At 46.6% G+C, this 20,349-nt stretch overlaps 1 protein-coding gene across 1 annotated transcript in view; it reads right to left on the reverse strand.

The window, feature by feature from the left end:
• Nucleotides 1–430: 430 nt before the first annotated feature.
• Nucleotides 431–20,349, reverse strand: part of SCRT2 (scratch family transcriptional repressor 2) — a 47,495-nt gene continuing 27,576 nt past the window's right edge. Inside the window, exon 3 of the mRNA XM_084848432.1 lies at nucleotides 431–1,332. Within this exon, the coding sequence (XP_084704558.1) occupies nucleotides 661–1,332 (672 nt within the window). The 3' untranslated portion in view covers nucleotides 431–660. The remainder of the gene's footprint in view (nucleotides 1,333–20,349) is intronic.

Genomic DNA, 20,349 nt, shown 5'->3' on the forward strand with positions numbered 1-20,349 from the left:
GCAGTGTCAACTGCATGGATACCCTTCCCTGCAACCTGCTTATCAGGTTTCACAGCTTATGCATTTGTTCTGTCTCCAAAAGATTATCGCTTCCCAGAAGGGCAACACTGAAAGTTTCGTTCTTCCCGGAAAAGGGGAGAAGGAGCAGCACTAAATAAATACTGTAATAAATTAGATAATAAATACACCCGGAGTTTCCCAAGTTTTCTGAAAGAGAGAGAGAGAGAAAGATGGCTCCGTTCTTTCTTCCTCTTCTCTTGGCAATCCTGAAAAAAAGTCTTTATCTCACTCATGAGAACAAGCAAGGGGTCTCTCAGACAGCCTCTTGCTAGCAAGAATGGAGTTATTGCTTCAGTGGATGATTTAGAGAAGGGAGGAGAAAAAGAAATAGGTTAGAAGGTGGCTGGGCCTTGGGACCAATGGTTGACGTCTTTCCAAGGCACCCGCTGCATTCCAAGAAGGAAGAGATCCGGCTGAGGCCGTCGTACCAGGCTCCCGTCCTGGGGCACACTCCCAGCAACAAAATGGCTTGCAGTGTGTTTCGCCAGTTCCTTTAGCTTCTCAGAGGTCCCCCTGTTTTGTTTTTGACCTCAGGCCCCTGAAGGTGGTGGGAGCGCGTCTCCTGTGCTCTCCCCTCCCCTCGCGATGGGGGACCGTGGCTCAGTTTTCTCGTTCGCAGGTGTGCGCGGGCCCCTTGAAGCAGGCCGACTCGTGGTGCTTGTTGAGGTACGACTTGAGGGCGAAGGTCTTCTCACACTGCTTGCACCTGTAGTGCTTGAAGGCTGAGTGGGTCTGCATGTGGGCTCTCAGGTTGGAGCGGTCGGCGAAGGCCTTCCCGCAGTGGGAGCAGCCGAAGGGCTTCTCGCCCGTGTGGGAGCGCATGTGGCCCTGCAGGAGCCACGGCCGGCTGAAGGCCTTGCCGCACACGCCGCACTTGTGTCTGAGGTTGTGCGTCAGGAGGTGCATGGCCAGGGCCGGCATGGAGACGTAGGCCTTGCTGCAGGTGGGGCACTTCCTCGCCATCTTGCTGTCCAGGCTGCGGTGCGTCTGCTTGTGCCGGCTGAGGTTGGAGGATGTGGCGTAGGTCTTGCCGCACTCGTTGCAGGAGTGGCGGTGGCCGCCCCGCCGCTGGCCCTCGCCGCGCCGCCGTGACCGCCCGTCGGTGATGAAGAAGGCATCCATCGAGTAGCTCTCTGTGACAGCGGCTTCGCCATTGAAATAGTGGGAGGAGAGGCTGGACTGGGGGCTCTCCGGGTCGCTGTAGTCCTCGTGGACTGGTGTGTAAACCGGGTCCGAGGATGGCAAGTGGAGTCCTGGTTTCTTCTTTTCATTCTTATAGCTGGATGACGTGAGGCAGGTCTGGAGATACCCTATGGGGGACACGCACAGGCACGTCACAAATGGCTCGATTAAGTGACTGCTTAATTTAGGGATGCTTCAAACCTGTCCCGTTCCGGAGACTCCTCGCTGCTAATTGATTTATTACATTTCTATGCTGCCAAAGAGCCGAAGCTCTCTGGGCAGTTCACAGTTGAAACCATAAAATACAGCACGATAAAACACAATATAAAACTTTCCAAAGTTCAAAACTGCAGTATGAAACCGAAGTGAAAACCAGCAGCAGCCGTGTAAAGCTGTAAAAAGGCATTACACGGGACAGGCATTAGGAACCTCAAGACTGGATTACTGCAACGCACTCTATGTGGGGCTGCCCTTGAGGCTGGTCCGGAAGCTGGAGCTAGTGCAGAACGCAGCAGCTTGGCTGTGGTCGGGAGCTGCCCCTTTTCAGTGTACAACTCCTCTGCTGAGGGAACTGCACTGGCTGCCTATTCGGTACCAGGCCAGGTTTGAGGTTTTGGTGCCAGTGTACAAAGCCCTGCACAACTTGGGACCAGGATACCCAAGGGAGTGCCTTCTGCTTTACCAACCTGCCCGGTCACTGAGGTCATTGGAGGGCTTGCTTCTGGTGGTTCCACACAGACCTATGGCCCGGTCGGAGTCCACCAGGAAAAGAGCCTTCAGCGTGGTGGCCCCTTCTTGAGGAATTCCCCGCCTTTGGAGGTCAGGCAGGTGCCAATGTTGTGTTGTTTTGGGTGCCTCCTGGCTATTTTGAGAGGCCTTCCCTGAGTGACCAGGTGCCATTCATTAAGTTCAGAATCTGTTATTTTAAAATGTTTTAACTGTTTTAATTATGGGGTTTTATTCTTTTATCTTGTTGTTCACCACTCTGAAATCTTTGATGTGGAGCTGTATATAAATATTGTAAACAAACAAACAAATATACAGTAACAGATTTTAAAACAACAGAAACTGAAAGACTAAAATGCCTGGGAAAATAAGGTCTTCACCTGGCACTGAAAAGAGCACAATGTAGGCAGTCAGATGAACCTCTCTGGGGAGCTCATTCTGCAACTGGGGAGCCACAACCAAAAAGGCTTTCTCCTTAGTAGCCACCCATCTCAGTTCCTTTGGTGGGGGCATCCAGGGAAGGGCCTCTGAAGATGATCTGAGGGTCCAGGCAGGTATATATGGGAGGAGATAGTTCTTGAGGTAACCTGTCTCCAAGCTATGTAGGGCTTTGTAAGTTAATACCAGCACTTTGAATTGGGCCCAGAAACAACTGGCATAATAGGATCACATTGACCAGCTGCAGTTAACAATCTGGCTGCCCTATTTTGGACCAGCTGAAGTTTCTGGACCATTTTCAAAGGCAGCCCCACATATAACACATTGCAGTAATCCAGACAAGAGGTTACCAGAGCGTGGGTAACTGTAGCTAGGCTATCTCTGCCCAGATAAGAATGTAATAGTACACTGGAACATAAAAAGTTGCCTTATACTGAGTCAGGTCTTTTCTACACAAGGCATTTATTGTGTGCTTGTCAACCACTACTCGTGTTTGTTTACAGATTCTTTAGATGTCATCATGACCCCCTCCCCCAGTTTCGCTTCTATTTAGAGCAGGGAAAATGCGGTATTATTTAAAGAAAGTGAAAGAATACACTATTTCCACTTGTTATTTGTGCTATTCTGCTATACCACGGTGCCACCTGGAGGTTATGTAGTGGAAAAGCAGAAAAGGAAATGCTCTTTGTGTAGTGCTTGGATCTCAATTCTGCGACAAAACCAAAAGTAGATGCAGCAGATTAACAGCCAGTTTTCTACACAACAGCTTTGTGTAGAAAAGCTCTCAGACTGTTGGTCCTCCTAGCTCCATATTGTCTATAATGGTTGGCTGCAGCTCTTCAGGGACTCCGGCAGGGGTCTTGCCCAGACATATCTGGAAATGCCACGGACTGAGCCTGGGACACTGTGCATGCAAAGTGTGTGCTGTGTGTGCTCTACCACTGAACTGCAGCCCTTCCCCTCTGGGAAACAGATACAATGCAAGCAAAGAACATGAAGTATTGAAAAGCATAAGTGAAGACCTGTGAAATTTTTTCCTCAATGCCAGCTGTCTCTCTGCAGGGAATATATTTGTATGAACTAATGTTCAGTTGTGTGAGGATTCCACCCCCCAATGTCTGTGAAGTAAACTTCTTCTGCTGTCTTACTATGAAGGAGGCCTAAATCTGCCTCGTCACAGAGTCCAATGTTAAGAACATCAGAACATCAGAAGAGCCCTGCTGGATCAGACGAAGGGTCCCATCTAGTCCAGCATTCTGTTCACACAGTAGCCAGCCAGCTGCCCACAGAAAGCCCACAAGCAGGACATGAGTGCACCAGCACCCTCCTGCCCATGTTCCCCAGCAACTGGTGTACAGAGGCTCACTGCCATGGATACTGGAGGTAGTCTATAGCCATCAAGACTAGTAGCCAATGATAGCCTTATCTTCCATGAATTTGCCCAATCCCCCTTTAAAGCCATCCAAATTGGTGGCCATCACTACATCTTGTGGTAGTGAGTTCCACAGTTTATGTGCTGTGAGAAGAAGTCCTTCCTTTGATCTGTCCTAAATCTCCCGCCAATCAGCTTCATTGTATGACCCCTTTGGGTTCTACTATTGTGAGAGAGCGAGAAAAATGTCTCCGTATCCACTTTTTCCACACCACATATAATTTTATACACCTATATCATATCCCCGCTTACTTGCCCTCTTCTTAAGCTAAACAATCCCAGATGTTGCAACCTGTCCCCACAGGGGCGCTGCCCCAGCCCCTTGATCATTTTAGTTGCCCATATGCCAGCACAGAACAAGCAAAGGCAGATGTGGGGTCTGGGCCAGCATCAAAGGTAGTCATGGCTGGGGACCTGTGAGAGCCCACACCTCAGCAAGCGGGAAGGTAGACTCACTGTGGGGTGTCTTGGCCCAGGGCCCTCAAAAACCTGGAGCTGGCACTGGATGGGGTGGAATATTGGGCTGTGGGAGTTCCAGCTGGGTTTGGATGTGGCTGCTAAGAACATCAGTCTGAACAGGGAGTAATTTGCACAAGTGTGAGGCTTGCCCCTTCACACATTTTTATTTTCTCTTCGATTGGGGGAGAGGGGGATCTGTAGAAATAGAAGAACATGGGTTAAATCTGCTCTCATTCCCCCCCCCCCCCGACATGTGGCTGGTGCATAATGGTAGTGGGTTTCTTGGGGGTGGGGAGAAGGGCTGGCAGTCTATCAGCTGTGGGAAACTTGATTTAGCTGGACCCAATTTTGCATCTTAAGACCCTGCAACATCCAGACGACAACATCCAGTCAGCACCCTGCCACACATACACATACCCCGCCAACCTCCTTCTTGAAACGTCTTGTCTGATGAAGCGATCTGGAGAGCAAAAAAGCTTGCGCGTTTTTGTGATCTTTGAGCTGGCCTAATAAAAGTATTGCACTGTATGGATTTTGGAATTATTTTTATAGTCAACACAGCTGCCTTAGGGTTTTTGTTTCATTTTGTTTTTTGTTTTGCAGTTTGGAAAATGAAATTTAAATTCCATTTAAATGTTTATTCTTATTAAAAACATGTGTTGGCAGGGCTGTAGCTACCAGATGCTTAATTTAACAAATAATCAGCATTTCAGTAGCCATGTTGGGACTTACCGCTATATAATTTTTTAAACAGATACTTACAATACAATACAATAGAATTTAAAGGGACGGAGAAGATGTGTTTGGCACAAACCAATTTGTAGTTCCCAGGAAAATATTCACATGAACCAGTGTAATTTTGAATTCTTCAAAACTATTTGTAACAAATCTTGCAACAAATAAACAAACAGCTGAACCCAATGGATGGGTGCCAGGTCGCCCATCTCCATTTCGATGTCGAAAATGCGCTCCTTAGCCGAACAGGCCCCAGAAGGGCTCAGGAGTGAGGGTGTAAAAGATGGGAGTGGGGAGCGCAAAACGTTCGGGAGTAGGAGAGCTGCAAGGGGGTGGGGTGGGGGTTGAAGCTGCTTGAAGCAGTGAGGAAGAACCGCACAAGACAAAAGAGAAAGCACTGAGGGAGGAAAAGGGCAGAAATGTTGGTTTGGCTTATTGATGCTAGTTATATGTTTGCATTTCCCATGGCAGTAGGCAGCACTGACAAGGATGATGGGTAAGCTTGGCTTACCTAGCCCAAGTGGAGGCCGGTGGGTCATAGATCATAGAATCATAGAATAGTAGGGTTGGAAGGGGCCTACAAGGCCATCGAGTCCAACCCCATGCTCGGTGCAGGAATCCAAGTCAGAGCATCCCTGACAGATGGCTGTCCAGCCTCGTCTTGAACGCCTCCAGTGTGGGAGAGCCCACCACCTTCCCGGGTAATTGGTTCCATTGTCGTATTGCTCTAGCAGTCAGGAAGTTTTTTCTGATGTTCAGCTGGAATCTGGCTTCCTGTCACTTGAGCCCATGATTCCATGTCCTGCACTCTGGGATGATGGAGAAGAGATCCTGGCCTTCCTCTCTGTGACAACCTTTCAAGTACTTGAAGAGCGCTATCATCTCTCCCCTCAGTCTTCTTTTCTCAAGGCTAAACATGCCCAGTTCTTTCAGTCTCTCCTCATAGGGCTTTGTTTCCAGTCCCCTGATCATCTTTGTTGCCCTCCTCTGAACCCTCTCCAGTTTGTCTGTATCCTTCTTAAAGTGTGGTGCCCAGAACTGGACACAGTACTCAAGATGAGGCCTAACCAGTGCTGAGTAGAGGGGAACTAGTACTTCCCGGGATTTGGAAGCTATGCTTCTATTAATGCGGCCCAAAATAGCATTTGCCTTTTTTGCAGCCACATCACATGGTTGGCTCATATTCAGCTTGCGATAGACAACAATTCCAAGATCCTTCTCGCTTGTAGTGTTGTTGAGCCACGTATCCCCCATCTTGTAACTGTGCATTTGGTTTCTTTTTCCTAGGTGCAGAACTTGGCACTTATCCCTATTAAATGTCATTCTGTTGTTTTCTGCCCAGCGCTCCAGTCTATCCAGATCACTTTGAATTTTGTTTCTGTCTTCCAAAGTATTAGCTATCCCACCCAATTTGGTGTCATCTGCAAATTTGATCAGCATTCCCTGCACCTCCTCCTCCAAGTCATTACTAAAAATGTTGAAGAGCACTGGGCCCAGGACTGAGCCCTGCGGTACCCCATTCGTTACCTCTCCCCAGTTTGAGAAGGTCCCATTGAGAAGCACTCTTTGAGTCCGATTCTGTAGCCAACTGTGGATCCACCGGATCGTTGTTTCATCTAGCCCACTTTGAGCTAGTTTGCTCATCAGGAGATCATGGGGCACTTTGTCGAAAGCTTTGCTGAAGTCGAGGTATATGATGCCTACAGCATTCCCACGGTCCACAAAGGAGGTTACTTGATCAAAAAATGAGATCAGATTTGTCTGGCAGGACTTGTTTTTGACAAATCCATGTTGGCTTCAAGTCATCACTGCACTGTTTTCAAGGTGCTTCCAGATGGATTGCTTTATCATCTGCTCCAGAATTTTCACAGGGATTGATGTCAGACTGACTGGTCTGTAGTTCCCAGGTTCCTCCTTTTTACCCTTTTTGAAGATAGGGACAACATTAGCCCTCCTCCAGTCATCTGGCACTTCCCCCGTCCTCCATGATTTCTCAAAGAGAATAGACAGCGGTTCTGAGAGTTCTTCTGTCAGTTCCTTTATTATTTTAGGATGCAGTTCATCTGGCCCTGGAGATTTGAACTCATTGAAAGTAATTAGGTGTTCCTTGACCGTATGCCTATTGATCTCAAGCTGCAATCCTGCCCCTTCAGCCTGTACTTCGCCTTTGCCAGGGGGGTCATAGACTCTCTTTTGGGAGAAGACTGAGCCAAAGTAGGAATTGAGCACCTCTGCCTTTTCCTTGTCATCTGTTATCATTTTGCCATCCTTATTTAGTAGCTGAACCACCATTTCTTTCCTCTGCCTTTTACTATGCACGTAGCTGAAGAAAGCCTTTTTGTTGTTTTTAGCATCCCTCGCTAACCTCAGCTCATTCTCAGCTTTAGCCTTCCTGACACCATCCCTGCAATTTTGTGCTACCTGCCTGTACTCTTCCTTTGTTACTTGGCCTTCTTTCCACTTCCTATATGTGTCCTTTTTTGTTTTCAGGTAATCCCTAAGCTTTTTGTGAAGCCACATTGGCTTCTTCTGTTGGTTTCCACCTTTTCTTCTTGTTGGAATTGTTTGTAATTGTGCCTTGAGAATTTCCCTTTTTAAAAGCTTCCACCCATCTTGGACTCCTTTTCTTGTTAGCATCACTTGCCATGGGACCTTACTGATCATTGTTCTGAGTTTATTAAAATCAGCTTTCCTAAAATCCAGGGTACACGTTTGACTACACTCGGCTTTTGCTTCCCTTAGAACCAAGAACTCAAGTACAATATGGTTGCTTTCCCCCAGAGTTCCTGTAACTGCTACTTTATCCACTAAGTCATCTCTGTTGGTTAAGATCAAGTCAAGGATAGCCGATCCCCTAGTTCCTTCCTCTACTTTCTGTAGGAGGACGTTATCCGCCACACAAATCAGGAATTTCCTGGAGGGGCCATGTTTTGCAGAATTGGTCTCCTAACAAATATCGGGGAAATTGAAGTCCCCCATTACTACTACATCATGCTTCCTTGAAACATTGGCTATTTGCTTTTTACAAGTTTCATCCTTGTCTTCGCCTTGATAGGGTGGCCGGTGGTAGACTCCGACCACCAGGTTCCTTTTATTCTTTGCTCCATTTATTTTGATCCAGATGCTCTCGATGAGGCTACCAGGCTCATCCTCCTGTATTTCTGTGCAGAGATATGCATTTTTCACATACAGTGCAACCCCACCCCCCTTTCTGTTCCTCCTGTTCTTTTTGAACAAGTTATATCCTTCAATTGCTGTATTCCAGTCATGACAGTCATCCCACCAAGTCTCAGTTATACCTTGTTGTTGTTCAGTCATTCAGTCTTGTCTGACTCTTCGTGACCCCATAGACCATAGCATGCCAGGCCTTCCTGTCCTGTGCTCTCTCCCGGAGCGTGCTTAAGTCCATATTCAATGCATTAGTGATGCTATCTAGCCATCTCATCCTCTACCGTCCCCTTCTCCTTTTGCCTTCAGTCTTTCCCAGCATCAGGGTCTTTTCCAGAGAGTTTTCTCTTCGCATTAGGTGGCCAAAATATTTGAGCTTCAGCTTCAGTATCTGTCCTTCCAATGAGCACTCAGGGTTGATTTCCTTTAGGATGGACTGATTTGACCTCCTTGCAGTCCAGGGGACTCGTAAGAGTCTTCTCCAGCACCACAGCTCGAAAGCATCAATTCTTCGGTGCTCAGCCTTCCTTATAGTCCAGCTCTCACAGCCATACATTGCTACTGGGAAAACCATAGCTTTGATTAGACGAACCTTTGTCGGCAAGGTGATGTCTCTGCTTCTTACTATGCTGTCTAGGTTGGCTATAGCTTTCCTCCCAAGGAGCAAGCGTCTTTTAATTTCATGGCTACAGTCACCGTCTGGTGATCTTGGAGCCCAAGAAAATAAAATCTATCACTGCTTCCATTTCTTCCCCTTCCATATGCCAGGAAGTGATGGGGCCAGATGCCATGATCTTCGTTTTTTTAATGTTGAGTTTCAAACCAGCTTTTGCACTCTCCACTTTCACCCCCAACAAGAGGCTCTTTAGATCCTCTTCGCTTTCTGCCATTAAGGCGGTATCATCTGCGTATCTGAGGTTGTTGATAATTCTCCCGGCAATCTTAATTCAGACCTGTGATTCATCCAAGCCGGCGTTTCTCATGATGTACTCTGCATCTAAGTTAAATAAGCAGGGCGACAATATGCAGCCTTGTCGTACTCCTTTCCCAATTTTGAACCAATTGGTTGTTCCATGTCTGGTTCTTACTGTTGCTTCTTGACCCTCGTACAGGTTTCTCAGGAGACAGGTAAGGTGGTCTGGTACACCCATCTCCTACTGATACCTGATATCTGATACCCATTCAGTGACTGCACTATCATGGCTATCAGGGACATTAAGATCTTTCCTGTATAGTTCTTCTGTGTATTCTTTCCACCTCTTCTTAATCTCATCTGCTTCTGTTAGGTCCCTGCCTTCTTTGTCCTTTATCATGCCCGTCTTTGCACAAAACGTTCCCTTGATATCTCCGATTTTCTTGAAGAGACCTCTAGTCTTTCCCATTCTGTTGTTTTCCTCGATTTCTTTGCATTGTTCGTTTAAGAAGGCCTTCTTGTCTCTCCTTGCTATTCTCTGGAACTCTGCATTTAGTTGGATATATCTTCTCCTTTCCCCCTTGCTTTTCACTTCCCTTCTTTCCTCAGCTACTTGTAAAGCCTCCTCAGACAGCCACTTTGCTTTCTTGCATTTCTTTTTCTTGGGGATGGATTTTGTTGCTGCCTCCTGAACAATGTTACAGACCTCCGTCCATAGTTCCTCAGGCACTCAGTCTATCATGTCTAATCCCTGAAATCTATTCCTCACCTCCACTGTATATTCATAAGGGATATGATTTAGGTCATACCTGAATGGTTTAGTGGTTTTCCCTACCTTCTTCAATTTAAGCCGAAATTTCGCGATAAGAAGCTCATAATCTGAGCCACAGTCAGCTCCAGGCCTTGTTTTTACTGACTGTATAGAGCTTCTCCATCTTTGGCTGCAAAGTACGTAATCAAGTGCGATATTGACCATCTGGTGATGTCCATGTGTAAAGTTGCCTCTTGTGCTGTTGGAAAAGAGTGTTTGCTATGATCAGCATGTTCTCTTGGCAAAACTCTATTAGCCTTTGTCCTGCTTCATTGTGTACACCAAGGCCATGCTTGCCTGTTATTCCAGTGATTTCCTGACTTCCTACTTTAGCTTTCCAATCCCCTATGATGAAGAGGACATCTTTTTTTGGTGTTAGTTCTAGAAGGTGTTGTAGGTCTTCATAAAACCGATCAACCTCAGCTTCTTCAGCCTCAGTGGTTGGGGCATAGACTTGAATTACTGTGATGTTGAATGGTTTGCCTTGGATTCGTACTGAGATCATTCTATCATTTTTGAGATTGTACCCCAGTACTGCTTTCCCCACCCTTTTGTTGATTATGAGTTCTACTCCATTTCTTCTAAGGGATTCTTGCCCACAGTAGTAGATATGATGGTCACCTGAATTAAATTTGCCCGTACTTGTCCATTTTAGTTCGCTTATTCCCAAGATGTCGATGTTCAGTCTTGCCATCTCATGTTTGACCACCTCCAGCTTACCTTGATTCATTAATCTTACATTCCAGGTTCCTAAACAATATTGTTCTTTACAGCATTGGACTTTCTTTTCACCACCAGACACATCCACAGCTGAGTGTCCTTTCGGCTTTGGCCCAGCCGCTTCACTCTTTCTGGCGCTACTTGGAAATACCCTCTGCTCTTCCCCAGTAGTATATTGGACACTTTCCGACCTGAGGGGCTCATCTTCCAGTGTCATACCTTTTAGCCTTGTGATACGTTCCATGGGGTTTTCTTGGCAAGAATACTGGAGTGGGTTGCCATTTCCTTCTCCAGTGGACCACATTTTGTCAGAACTCTCTGCCATGACCTGTCCGTCTTGGGTGGCCCTGTATGGCATAGCTTATGGCTTCACTGAGTTACGCAAGCCCCTTTGCCACAACAAGGCAGTGATCCATGAAGGGACTCAGTTATACCTATCAAGTCATAATTTCCCTTAAGAGTTCATGTTCATTCTGTTTGTTTCCCATACTCTGGGCATTAGTATATAGACATCGAAGACCATGTGCTTCATAGTCTGGCTTTCTTCCTACATGTGTTTGAAGACTATTATTGGGTGCAGAGCTGTTCTCTCCATTGCAGTGCATGTGCCTACGTCCATTGTTACCCCCAACATTACATCTCCCTTCCCCGTAGGATTCAGTTTAAAGCCCTCCTGATGAAGTTCTTCATGCTGTGGCCAAACACATTCTTCCCAGCCTTTGTGAGGTGCAACCCGTCCCTTGCCAACAGCCCATCTTCCAGGAAGTATAGCCCGTGGTCCCAGAATCCAAATCTCTCTTGTCGGCACCACCTTCGTAGCCAGTCATTCACCCAGAGTATTTTTCGTTCCCTTTCTATCCCTCTTCTAACTACTGGAAGGATGGATGAGAAAACTATCTGGGCCCCAAAGGTGTTGAGTTGCCTTCCCAAAGCTTCAAAGTCTGATGTGATTTCTTCGTAGCTCCGCTTGGCGGTATCATTTGTTCCCACATGGATGAGAATATCATTTGTTCTCACAGTGGGTGGTGAATCCACTCTGGGTGTCCGTCAGAACCAGTCAGCATGCTAAAGGAACTGTCCATGTGTTGAACCTTAGGTTCAACACCTTAGACGGCTCCTTTAGAGGTCTGACTGGTTCTGACGGACACCCAGAGCAGATTCACTGCCCCATGACATTGGACCCACCAGCCTCCTGAATTCAACCCCTGAAAAAGAAGGGCTATGCTAAAATACATACATAAGCAAGCAAAGGAACAGCCTTATAGCAGTATTGCATAGCCCAGTCTCAGGCAGAGTGAGGCATATCCTGCCACGTTCCACAATAACTGGATACACCAGGGGTGGGACTTTGGGGCCTTCTCCATGCAAAGCACAGGCTCTTCCATGTCTCTTCCTTCCTTCAAAACGTGGGAAGCCAGCCCCTGAGGGCTGCCCTGCTCATTCTGCTGTGCACTCTGCTGCAAAGTCCTGCCCTGATAGCATCACTGGTCATGTGTCCTCCTCCTTGCCCTGGGAGCAAATGCTGCAGATCGGGCAACCTTGGAGGCTGCCTTAGGCCAGGCCATGCTATCTGTCCATGTAGCCTAGAGATGTCTCCTCTGGCTGGGAGTGGCTCTCCAGGGTCTTGGGAAGAAAGAAAGAAGTCTTGCCCATCCATCACCTTCCACCTGGATCCTTTTAAACTGGTGATGCCCAGGATTGGACCTGAGAATGTAGGCATGCAAAGCATGTGATCGAACACTGAGCTATGGTTCGTAGTAGCCGTGACAGCTCGGACATGCTGCATATACAAGATAATGGACCAGGGCCTGTGTCAAGGGTCGGCATGGTTGGGCAACTGCCGAGGGCCCACACCCCAGCAGGGGCCTGCTGGCATGAGCGCCTTGGACCGGCCCTTCTCACCAGTCTGCTTGCTCACTTGCCTCTTGCTCCAGCTCAGACAACCGTGGTGGTGAGGAGGGGGAGCAGGAGGTGCCGTGGCCCGCTTGCGCACCGGCTCTCTGCCTCTCAAGTAAACAAGGGATAGCAATGAAGAGGAAGAGCCTGCGGAGCTGGAGCAGCGGGGAGAAGGCCGACTCACCGAGGGAGGGGCGCCCTTGGCCGTGTCTTGTCCAAGGCCTTCAAAAACATGGAGCCAGTGTTGCAACAGACCAGGGAGGGTGGATTTATCTATTCTTACAGAATGCAAACTACATTTACTAGTAGATTATTGCATGGCCTTCTCATTATGGATTAAAGTGAAATCATTCTCTCTCTCTCTCTCTCCCTCCCTCCCTCCCTCTCTTTCGCCCCTACTTTTTCCAGAGAGGGAGGATGTGGTCTGGAATGAGCTCAGCAAACAAAGGAGCATCGTGCACAACAGTTCCACAGCAAGAGGGTGGGCTATGCATGTGGTCATCCTTCCTTCTCCGGGGAAATAAGAGGAACTGAAGTGGAAAGGAGCTGACCTCTTTCCCTCTGCCTTGTCCAATTTCCTTTTGACTGAAGAAAGGAAAGGCAGAGGCAAGATGCGTCATCTCATGACACACACATGCCTGCCTCTGTGTGATAAACAAAAGAGAATCAAATGGTGTCAGCGACCAAATAGCCTAGATGAGCCTTCCCCAACCTGGTGCACTTCAGATGTGTTCAGCTACCATTCCCATCACCCCAGCCAGCAATTGTTCACTGGGGATGGTGGGAGCTGTAGTTCAACCAGTGGTATAGTGGTAAGTGTTGGAAATAGGCCCCATTGTCATGTCCCTCAAGGACAGTCCAAAAAAGCAGTGAGCTCTGCTGATCCATACCAACAGTTTTGGCCGTTCTCATCTCCGCCAGGAGCAGGTTTTTTGTAAAGCAAATGGGTCTTAATGTCCCATTCAAGGCCAAGACACCCCAAAAGACTTTGCATTACAACACGCAGCACTATATTGTTGATGGGAAAATTCATTTGCCCCCAGCTACGGTGAGGATTGCAGCTAAACTCAGAGGGAGGAGGGAATTCTGAGCAGGGTGGGGTGACAGATGGCATCAGCGTCCCTGCTAATAAAGAAGTGTCAGTGCTGTGTCCCTGTCAGCCCTGGCTACACTACACCACTGAGTCCAGCACATCTGGATGGGCACTGGGTCCGGTGAGGGTGCTCTGCAGGCAGCTGGTAAAAGAGCAATGGGTCACAGCCATGCTAAAGCTGAGTCACCAACCCCTCCCCTTCCCATGAGCCATTTTCAAGTCCTTAGATCAGCCTTTCCCAACCTGGTGCCTGGCTCCACGTCTGTGGGATGGCGGCTCCCATGATCCTCAGCCAGTATGGCCATGCTGGCTGAGGATTATGGGAGTTGCTGTCCCACATACATGGAGCAGGGAACCAGATTGGAAAAGGATGTTTTAAAAATTGAGTCTTAAAAAAAAAACAACTACAAAAAACAAGGCACTCGTTAATAATTAAATCGGATACATTTGCAAGTGACAACTTTAAAAAACTGAAAAAGCAAACAGCCTTCCAGAAGTGTTGGTAGAGGTGCAAGACTGATGACTCACTCAGCGTTCAATTCGCTGATAAGTACATCCATAATTGAGAAGGCAGACAGAAGCTGGGTTTGTTCCAAAGGAGAAAAAAACATGACCAGTTGTCTTTGAAAGGACAACTGACTACACACCCCAGACCTGTCCGGGAGTGTTTCTCTCAACTCACTGCAGTCCCTAGCTATTCAAGGTTTTGAAACCACAGAAATATAATAGAAGGTGTTCCCAAACAATTTAAAATATAACTTGTCCTGAACTATGGAAAATAAAATTATACCTAGATTCCCCCACATGCAGTTTCTAAATGCTGCCTGCTCTAAAATCATGATATCCTTCACATATGGATAATTAAAAATGGAACAATACAATTTAAAATATCCTACAAAGGTGCTTGACACCAAATAAATTAAGTGAAATGAGCTGTAGTTGTGAAGTATTGTTGTTTTTTAACTGAGAGCACAATCCAGCTAAATGAAGTCATTTAAAGGTGCATCCTATGCATGTTTAAACAGAAAAATCCTACAACTCCCAGCAGTCCCCAGCCAGCCTTTTTTCTGTCTAAACATGCATAGGATTGCGCCCTAAGTCACAGGTACTGTAAAGGGACATTTATAGTGGAATCCTATACCCACTTACCTGGCAGTAAGCCCCACTGAGCTCCATGGGGAGGACTTCTTCACAGACATGTACAGGGTTGCACTGTCAGGCACAGTGAAGGATTTCTCCCATTAGAACCAGTGGGATTTAAAAGTGGTTAAGTTTGGTTGGATTGCACTCTTAATTTTTATGTTAAACCCTGTCAAAGAAAGCATTCCAGTTAGTGCTTACTTAGGAAAAAGAGCAGAGGATGAGATGGCTAGATAGCATCACCGATGGAATGAATATGAACTTGAGCACACTCCGGGAGAGAGCGCAGGACAGGAAGGCCTGGCGTGCTATGGTCCATGGGGTCACGAAGAGTCGGACACGACTGAACGACTGAACAACAACAGGAAAAAGAGAGAGAAATGTTCTTGTCTTATGGGGCTTTAGGGAATGAAATTAAGACCAGCAGGATTACAAAATGGTCCTGATGAAATGGTGAGGTGGACTCTAGTCCACAAAAGCTTCTGTGTAAAAAATTTGGTCATTGTTAACAGGCCACGAGCCACTTTCTTATTTTTACTTGAAGAAAAGTTCTTTGCCAGAACTTGCTGCTCCGATTTGTGAATGTGTTGATTAATTTTTTGAGCTGCTTCTCATCTTTGTAAACTACTGTAAAAAACAAACAAACCCCAAAGCATCATTGTTCATTTACTTTCCACATTGAAATCAGTTTACGAGTAAGTTAACCCTTACGGTTTCCCTCAAGGAGTTCTGGGAACTAGTCTTGTAAAAGTGCTGGGAAGACTTTGTTCTTGCCTTTGCAAAGCTACAATTCCCATACTTTCTCGGCTGGGAGCCAGGACAACTAAGGGCACAATCCTATGCATGTTTAGACAGAAAAAAGTCCTACAACTGGGGAATGCTGGGAGTTGTAGGGCTTTTTTCTGTCTGAACATGCATAGGATTGCACCCTAAATGGGTTTGAAACAGCCCTAAATTTGTACTGGTGACTGCAGTAAGTGCTGTGGATTGGTTAGTGCATTGCCAGTTCTAAGGGCTCCTTCACACCCGGCTTTTATCCCGCTATGGAGACTGCTTAATCACAGAAGTTTATGGGTCCTGTACACGACACAGCCCTCATCCAGGGAACCTCCCGCTCTTTGTGAGCTCTATTGCATTGTTTTCCATGATGAGGAAAGTCTGGCATTTTCCCTTCTCCCACCATGGACTCGACAAAAATGAGAGTGTACAGTTTAAAGACCCCTTCATGGATCACTGCCTTGTTGTGGCGAAGGGGCTTGCGTAACTCAGTGAAGCCATAAGCTATGCCGTGCAGGGCCACCCAAGACGGACAGGTCATGGCAGAGAGTTCTGACAAAATGTGGTCCACTGGAGAAGGAAATGGCAACCCACTCCAGTATTCTTGCCAAGAAAACCCCATGGAACGTATCACAAGGCTAAAAGAGATGACGCCGGAAGATGAGCCCCTCAGGTCGGAAGGTGTCCAATACACTACTGGGGAAGAACAGAGGGAATTTCCAAGTAGCGCCAGAAAGAGTGAAGCGGCTGGGCCAAAGCCGAAAGGACACTCAGCTGTGGATGTGTCTGGTGGTGAAAAGAAAGTCCGATGCTGTAAAGAACAATATTGTTGAGGAACCTGGAATGTAAGACTACTACTGTGGGCAAGAATCCCTTAGAAGAAATGGAGTAGCACTCATAGTCAACAAAAGGGTGGGAAAAGCAGTACCCTTTTGAGTACAATCTCAAAAACGCTAGAATGATCTCAGTACGAATCCAAGGCAAACCATTCAACATCACAGTAATTCAAGTCTATGCCCCAACCACTGAGGCCGAAGAAGCGGAGGTTGATCGGTTCTATGAAGACCTACAACACTTTCTAGAACTAACACTAAAAAAAGATGTCCTCTTCATCATAGGGGATTGGAATGCTAAAGTAGGAAGTCAAGAAATCACCGGGATAACGGGCAAGCACGGCCTTGGTGTACAAAATGAAGCAGGACAAAGGCTAATAGAGTTTTGCCAAGAGAACACGCTGATCATAGCAAACACTCTTTTCCAACAGCACAAGAGGCGACTTTACACATGGACATCACCAGATGGTCAATATCGAAATCAGATTGATTACGTACTTTGCAGCCAAAGATGGAGAAGCTCTATACAGTCAGTAAAAACAAGATCTGGAGCTGACTGTGGCTCAGATCATGAGCTGCTTCTTGCAAAATTTCGGCTTAAATTGAAGAACATAGGGAAAACCACTAAACCATTCATGTATGACCTAAATCATATCCCTTATGAATATACAGTGGAGGTGAGGAATAAATTTAAGGGATTAGACCTGATAGACAGAGTGCCTGAGGAATTATGGACGGAGGTCTGTAACATTGTTCAGGAGGCAGCAACTAAATCCATCCCAAAGAAAAAGAAATGCAAGAAAGCAAAGTGGCTGTCCGATGAGGCTGAGGAAAGTAGCTGACAAGTAGCTGAGGAAAGAAGGGAAGCGAAAAAGGAAGGGAGAAAAGGGAAGATATATCCAACTGAATGCAGAGTTCCAGAGAATAGCAAGGAGAGACAAGAAGGCCTTCTTAAATGAACAATGCAAAGAAATCGAGGAAAAAAGTAGAATGGAAAGACTAGAGATCTTTTCAAGAAAATCAGAGATATCAAGGGAACGTTTTGTGCAAAGATGGGCATGATAAAGGACAAAGAAGGCAGGGACCTAACAGAAGCAGATGAGATTAAGAAGAGGTGGCAGGAATACACAGAAGAACTATACAGGAAAGATCTTAATGTCCTTCATAGCCATGATAGTGTGGTCACTGAACTTGAGCCGGACATCCTAGAGAGTGAAGTCAAGTGGGCCTTAGGAAGAATTACTAACAACAAAGCTAGCGGAGATGACAGTATTCCAGCTGAGCTGTTTAAAATCCTAAAAGATGATGCTGTTAAAGTGCTGCACTCAATATGCCAACAAATTTGGAACTCTCAAAAGTGGCCACAAGATGGAAAAGGTCAGTTTACATTCCAATCCCAAAGAAGGGCAACGCCAAAGAGTGTTCAAACTACCGCACAATTGCGCTCATTTCACATGCCAGCAAGGTGATGCTCAAAATCCTACAAGCTAGGCTTCAGCAGCATGTGAACCGAGAACTACCGGAAGTACAAGCTGGGTTTCGAAGAGGCAGAGGAACTAGAGATCAAATCGCCAACATTCGCTGGATCATGCAGAAAGCAAGAGAATTCCAGAAAAACGTCTATTTCTGCTTCATTGACTACGCTAAAGCCTTTGATTGTGTGGATCACAACAAACTCTGGCAAATTCTGAAAGAGATGGGAGTACCAGACCACCTTACCTGTCTCCTGAGAAACCTGTACGAGGGTCAAGAAGCAACAGTAAGAACCGGACATGGAACAACCGATTGGTTCAAAATTGGGAATGGAGTATGACAAGGCTGTATATTGTTGCTCTGTTTATTTAATTTATATGCAGAGTACATCATGAGAAACGCTGGGTTGGATGAATCAGAGGTCGGAATTAAGGTTGCCGGGAGAATTATCAACAACCTCCGATACGCAGACGATACCACCCTAATGGCAGAAAGCGAAGAGGATCTAAAGAGCCTCTTGTTGGGGGTGAAAGTGGAGAGTGCAAAAGCTGGTTTGAAACTCAACATTAAAAAAACGAAGATCATGGCATCTGGCCCCATCACTTCCTGGCATATAGAAGGGGAAGAAATGGCAGCAGTGACAGATTTTACTTTCTTGGGCTCCAAGATCACCACAGACGGTGACTGTAGCCATGAAATTAAAAGACGCTTGCTCCTTGGGAGGAAAGCTATGGCAAGACAGCATAGTAAGAAGCAGAGACATCAATTTGCCAACAAAGGTTCGTATAATCAAAGCCATGGTTTTCCCAGTAGTAATGTATGGCTGTGAGAGCTAGACTATAAGGAAGGCTGAGCGCCGAAGAATTGATGCCTTTGAATTGTGTTGCTGGAGAAGACTCTTACGAGTCCCCTGGACTGCAAAGAGGTCCAATCAGTCCATCCTAAAGGAAATCAACCCTGACTGCTCACTGGAAGGACAGATCCTGAAGCTGAAGCTCAAATATTTTGGCCACCTAATGCGAAGAGAAAACTCTCTGGAAAAGACCCTGATGCTGGGAAAGACTGAAGGCAAAAGGTGAAAGGGATGGCAGAGGATGAGATGGCTAGATTGGTAGTACATACCCTGGTCTCCTCTCGTTGTAATTACAGACTACTGTAATGCGCTCTGCGTGGGGTTACCCTTGAAGATGGTTCGGAAGCTGCAGCTGGTACAGAACTCAGTGGCTTGCCTGATTAAAGGCAGCCACCAGCGAGATCACATCACTCCAGTGCTGAAGGAGTTGCACTGGTTACCAGTTGTTTTCCGGGCCAAATTCAAGGTGTTGGTTTTGACCTTTAAAACCCTATATGGTTCCGGCCCAGCCTATCTTAAGGAGCGCCTCCAGCAACACCAGACAGGCCGCTTAACAAGATCAGCCTCGGATGGCCTTCTCTCTGTCCCATCAGCCAGGACAGCTAGACTGGTGGGGACGAGGGAGAGGGCCTTTTCTGTGGTGGCCGCCACTCTGTGGAACTCCCTCCCTAGGGAACTCTACCATGCCCCCTCTTTAATGAGCTTCCGTCGTGCATTAAAAATGTGGTTGTTCAGGCAGGCATTTGGGGTGGGTTAGGGTATTTTAGAAAACATTTTTATTGTAGAATTTTATTGTTTTAAACTGTTTTATTATATGCTGTACATCGCCCAGAGTGGCTGGGTGACCAGCCAGATGGGCGATTAATAAATTTAATAAATAAATAAAATAAATAGCATCACCGATGCAGTGAATATGAACTTAAGCACACTCCAGGAGAGAGCGGAGGACAGGAGGGCCTGGCGTGCTGTGGTCCATGGGGTCACGAAGAGTCGGACACGTCTGAACGACTGAACAACAGTTTAAAGTCGCTTTTATTACAAAGAGAACAACAGCGCCACCCAGTGGCTTTGTAATGAAACACATAGATCTCATTGAGAAGTTCAGGGTTCTTTTTTTAAAGCCACGTGGAAAGGACCCAATCTGATCCCAGAAAGATTCCAGAAGCAGAAGCCCCGGTGAATTGCAGGATTTTTAGCCTAGCGTGATGAAGCTCTAAGTGTTGACAGGGTAGTTCTGGCTGTAGAATTCATATCTGGACATTCAACCATCAGCTCCAAGGGAGAATGTCACTGCAAGGGAGAATGTGTCCAATGTTGGTCCTAGTTAGAACAGACCCATTGCAATGAATGGGACTTAAGTTAGATTAACATTGGATACAAGCCATTGGATACAACCCTTGGTTTACATCCATAACAACTTGATTGGGATGAAGCACAGCCTTCCCCACCCTAGTGCCTCCAGATGTTTTGGATGTTAACTCCCATAAGCCCCAGTCAGTATTCTCAGGAATACTGGGAATTGTAGTCCAGAACATATGGAAGGCTAAAGGTTAGCCAAAGACCCCTAATAAGGTAAGACCCTCTTGGCTTCTATTTCATCCCAGAATAAGTGGCCATGTAAACCTGGGATAGGCAGAAGG

The sequence above is a fragment of the Heloderma suspectum genome, chromosome 4, assembly GCF_057233095.1.
Source record: "Heloderma suspectum isolate Gila_16-S chromosome 4, 16-S_ref, whole genome shotgun sequence".
NCBI lineage: Eukaryota > Metazoa > Chordata > Lepidosauria > Squamata > Helodermatidae > Heloderma > Heloderma suspectum.